The following is a 5,175-nucleotide window of genomic DNA, read 5'->3' as shown; positions in this document are numbered from 1 at the left end:
TGCTGCCATCGGTCGTGAAATTGCCGCAGGTCGCATGGCCGGTCCCTACCAAGAGCCCCCCTTCCCACTTACACAGGTCTCCGGTTTGGGTGTGGTTCCCAAGAAGTCGCGGTCGGTGCAAAAATGGCGCTTGATTATGCATCTGTCAGCACCACAGGGCCACTCAGTGAACGATGGTATCCCTGTCGACAAATTCTCTGTACAGTACTGTTCGGTCGACGACGGCGTAAATCTCGCACGGTCCCTCGGCCGCGGCTGCCATCTGTGGAAGGTCGACCTCCAAGACGCATTTCGCATTTGTCCAGTACGGAAAGAGGACTGGGAACTATTATGCCTGTTCTGGCGCGGGCAATATTACGTAGACAAATGCCTACCCTTCGGCCTTCGCTCATCACCATCGCTGTTTAACAAAGTCGCAGATGCCCTCCAGTGTGTCATGTCGCACAACTTCGACGTAGCTCCAGTCATCCACTACTTAGACGACTACCTTGGTGGAGCGACGGACTCTATCGGCGCGCAGCACCAGCTTGACCATGCCCTGGTAGCCTGCCACGACTTAGGCTTCCCGGTCAATCCAAAAAAGGTGGAAGGTCCTAGTACAACCCTGACATTCCTCGGTGTCATGCTGGACACAGAGCGATTCGAAATCCGCCTCCCATCCGACAAGTTAGGAGACCTTCTCATTGCCCTCAAGGCTTGGCAACATACCCGCCCTACCGCCCGCAAGTCTGAATTGTTGTCCCTGATAGGTCACCTCAGCTTTGCCTGCAAGGCGGTCCCTGCGGGCCGCATGGTTCTGCGCCGCCTCATTGATCTCAGCACGACGGTCCCGAATCCCAATGATTACATCAGAATCACAGAAGACGCCAAAGCAGACATCCAGTGGTGGCTTGACTTCCTCCCTGCCTGGAATGGCGTCGCCTTCTTCCTAGAACCCACGTGGTCAGCCGCCGCCGATATGGACCTCTACACGGACGCATCTAGAGCCATCGGCTATGGTGCTTTCTTCGCCGGCCGGTGGCTCCAACACCGGTGGCAGAGGCACCAATCCCAGAGATCCATCGCGTGGATGGAGCTCTTTGCCATCGTGGCCGCAGCATCCACATGGGCACCGCAGCTGCATCTGAAGCGCATCCGCTTCCACTGCGACAACCGTAGTGTATGCGACATCTGGCTCCGCTCACGCACAAAGTGCCCCGATTTAATGGCGCTTGTACGCACTTTGTTTGCCATTGCTGCCCGACACAACTTTCACGTCATAGTCTCCCACATCCCCGGCACTGACAATGCGATTGCTGACTCTCTGTCTCGGTTTCAGATGGCCCGATTTCGCCGACTGGCACCCACAGAAGAAGACACACCATCTCCGGTGCCCGAGAGCACCTACTCCCTCTGATGTTGGAGGGTCAGGCCTACCAGTGGCTAGGCCTGTCAGCGTCCACACGTGCCACATACGCGACAGCCTGGAAACGACTGCACCAATTCTGCCAACTAGTCGGCACCAAGGTGATTACAGACACCATCATGCTGGCGTTTGTAGCCTACCTGGCGCGTCAAAATGCCGCGTCAACCGTCCGCTTGTATGTGTCGGCGATCCGGGCAATTGCCAAAGAAAACGGCAAAGATCTCTCGTCGCGAAGAGTGGACCTCGCAGTTCAAGGAGTGGCACGTGCACAGGCCAACCGAACTAAAAACGCCAGTAAGCCAATCCTCCTGCCCCACATGGCAGCTATGCGCAATGCCCTGATACGGTCTAACCTCAACGCGACCGACCGAGCCATGGTATGGGCAGCTATTTGCCTGGGCTTCTTTGCGTGTCTCTGGGCAAGTGAATACACTTCCACAACCGCCACAACCATGTCAGACGGTGGCCTCCGAACAGAAGACCTCTCCATCACGCCGCAGGCCATACAGGTCACAATCAAGAAGTCCAAGACCGACCAACTCGGCAAGGGTCACTCCGTCCGGCTCACAACCACCAACTCAACGGTTTGCCCGGTCAGAGCCATGCATACCTATCTCTCCAGACGCCCCAACCTGCCCAATAGACCACTGTTCATTGACAGCTGTGGCAAGTTCCTAACTGCATAAAGACTCACACGTCTAATCCGTCAGCTCCTGAGCAGCGCAGGGTACCCACCTATCCAGTATTCACTGCACGGCCTCAGAGCCGGAGCCGCAACCACAGGAGCAATGAGCGGCTTCACCGAATCCGAGATCATGAAACTCGGCAGATGGCGAAGTGCCTGCTACAAGAACTATGTTCGCTGTGGAAAGTAACTGTTCACCGTCCGCAGGCGCGCAAGCAAGCACAGCCACACCCACATACACGCGCCCGCAGACACATACACACGCACGCACACACCCCCACGCATGCACACACACGTGCATGCACGCGTACACGCACCCGCAGTCTGACACCGCACAAGCATGCATGCAGGTACACACGCTGCGCACACGCTGGTATGCCCATTCGCGGACGTATCGACTCACGTTCTAGCACTGACTGTGCACGCACGCCTCTGATACTTATGATCAGTTATCTGCACCACTCAGTTGCTGTGCTATAGCTCCCACCTATGGCATCATGCCACCCATTGCTTTTGCCGACTACATGCGATTCAAACCCTTATCAGTGTCACTAAGGGAAAACAAACATACGAATGGCACGCATTTGAACTACGTACATGTAGCTGAAGCACTTGAATACCACACTAAGGTCATTCGGCTGACCAACGCAGAATTTGGGGGCATTCGGCGGCTTGGTCTGATTCCTAGCTTGTTGGTATGCATGCAAGCGAGCTACTCAGGCCAGGGTGCATGATCACTATTCGCAGCACTTATCGTCCATGCAGCAGTCGGGTTAACCAGAGTTGCTTTTTGGTGGCGAGGTGGAGGCATTCCTGAATCGGCACATTCAGAGGGTTTGAGGTCTTCTTTGATGTTGTCGACCCATCTCTTGTGGGGTCGTCCACGGGGGCGCTTGATGTCCGAAGTATTGAGGGCTAGCTGCAGTGCCTTGTAAGAGTCTGGTCCTTCCCGGGCAACGTGCCCAAGCCACAGGAGGCAGCGCTCTTTACATGTTTGCGAGATTGGGGCTTGGTTGGTCGTTTGGTAACGTGTGATAGGTGTATTTATAATAGGAACGTACATACATACTATTCGTATTTCCCGCTCGTTCCCCTTAGCAATGAGTACCAATACAGTAGAGAAGAGCAAATGCACCAGTGGTTCTCTAGAGTTGTTGTTGTTCAGTTCTGTTCTCCTTCGTTCTTGTCTACTCTCTTGTCAAGTACTTATTCCATATTCAATACTATAAACGCCTGTGTTCTGGACGTGTGAGGGGACTTTGTTTAGCCGGGAGCTAACATGCTATAATGTCCACTAACACCACCAGTTACTAAACAATCAGCTCATGCGACAACATTGCACGACACTGACCGACGGTACCGTCAGGCGAAATTACTGGTCAGTCGGCGACATGCATTTTTCACAAAAATTTGGGTTTCACCTGCTGGGAGAGTATGCGTGTACTCGAGTCTCATCCTGAGCACGTTTTTTCTTCTATTTTTTCAGCTCCAGTTTAGCTGTATTTTTCATTGCAAAGCCGTTCTCGATTGTTGTGTTCGTTGTTCAAACGAAGTGGACATTCAATCATGAAGGCAGAGGACATAGGAGCCTGATTGGAGTTTATCGTGGCATAGGACGGCCACCCAGAGACACTTTGGGATTTTCTGAATATAAAATACCGTACGCACGATGCTGAGATCAATTTGTGCGATATTAAAGTGTTTGTGATCTACCACATCGAGCAAAACGGGATCCAAACACAAGCTTACCGACGGTTAGGCTGCCGACCGGACTGGACAAATGATCCCTGGCTTCACCAGACGCCAGAAGTCGGACACACCATGTCCTTTGCCGTGACGTGCATCTCCAAAAAGAACTCCATCTTCGTCGTGAAAAGGCTTGAAATACTCAATACTCAACCGAGATTCGCGGCCTCACCCTTTCTCAGATCGAGTCATTTTTTTTGTAGCAGTTTCAGGGCAGATCCCCGCCACTTCTTCAACAGGGAATGGCTCCAAAGCATGCCTGGAACAAGCCATATCGAGGTTGCAAGCCACACCTCTCAGCAAGAAATTCGAAATTTCAATGGTGGAAGATATACAGTGGTCCCTCTATAATCCGGCACCATTTGTGCCACGAAAATCTGCTGGATTAGGGAGGGTGCTGGATTAACAAATCTGATTTACTGCTGCAATGTGCATGAAGGACATTTTGGCTATTGAAAATTGTGCTGGTTTATCGAGGGTGCTGGATTATAAAGTGCCGGATTAGAGAGGGACGACTGTACTATGAAGAAAATTTCAAAAAGTATGTTTCGCGGAGCAAACGCTCAACCTATGTCATTCAAACTTTGCAGGATGGTTCAGACGTACATGCTAGGCATGGAACCACAGGGGTTGATGTCATAGCTGATACACAGAGTCACACACACAGCAGATTTGTGTGCACATATACTAACTAATGATTCATGGACGTCATCATCTTCTTCCTGCTGATCTCAAATGTACTATGACGTGCTATTTTGCCTGACGTGACGTTCTACAACTAACTGGCTAACAGTTCTAGTACATCTTAGATTTGCACTCCAACAGCCTTCCAACTGGAAGGTTCTACGTTATAGACATAACATGAGGAGGGGAAGGGGAGCGCAACCAGGACAAACACGAGCTGAAAGTCTCATCTGTGAGGTACGTTGGCCGATCTTCAGGCATGTCAATGACGATACTGACAGGACCACTGGGCAATACGGTCAAACCACGATGCAAGGACGCAAAGCAACATTCCACACAACTTGTGTGGCTCAAAGATGCGAAGATCAATAAAAGCGGGAAGCTATGCGAAGAAGAATCATGAAAAACCGAGTGCCTTAGTAAAACAGCACTGTACTCCGACTATGACAATTTAGATGGACAAGCGCACCCAAGATGTGCTAGAGCTGTTAGCCAGTTAGTTGTAGAACGTCAGTACCGCCAGTCAGTGTCGTGCAATGTTATCGCATGAGCTGATTGTTTAGTGACTGGTGATGTTAGTCGACATTATAGCGTAACCTGCACTTTCTTGGTCCTTATTCTTTACTATAAATTTATCCTTGGCTCTCCACCCGAG

The 5,175-nt window shown here is 51.5% G+C and overlaps 2 protein-coding genes across 2 annotated transcripts; both read left to right on the top strand.

The window, feature by feature from the left end:
- Positions 1 to 436: 436 nt before the first annotated feature.
- On the top strand, positions 437 to 1,396 carry LOC135819977 (uncharacterized). Its single transcript, XM_065333277.1, has one exon. It carries the CDS (start codon positions 437 to 439, stop codon positions 1,394 to 1,396), a length of 960 nt encoding a protein of 319 aa, XP_065189349.1.
- LOC135819976 (integrase/recombinase xerD homolog) lies at positions 1,396 to 2,091 on the top strand. Its single transcript, XM_065333276.1, has one exon. It carries the CDS (start codon positions 1,396 to 1,398, stop codon positions 2,089 to 2,091), a length of 696 nt encoding a protein of 231 aa, XP_065189348.1.
- The last annotated feature ends 3,084 nt before the right edge of the window (positions 2,092 to 5,175 follow it).

The sequence above is a fragment of the Sycon ciliatum genome, chromosome 6 (assembly GCF_964019385.1).
Source record: "Sycon ciliatum chromosome 6, ocSycCili1.1, whole genome shotgun sequence".
In the NCBI taxonomy this organism is placed as follows: domain Eukaryota; kingdom Metazoa; phylum Porifera; class Calcarea; order Leucosolenida; family Sycettidae; genus Sycon; species Sycon ciliatum.
The sequence above is the reverse complement of the archived record's forward strand: the minus strand, read 5'-3'. Positions and strand labels throughout refer to the sequence as shown.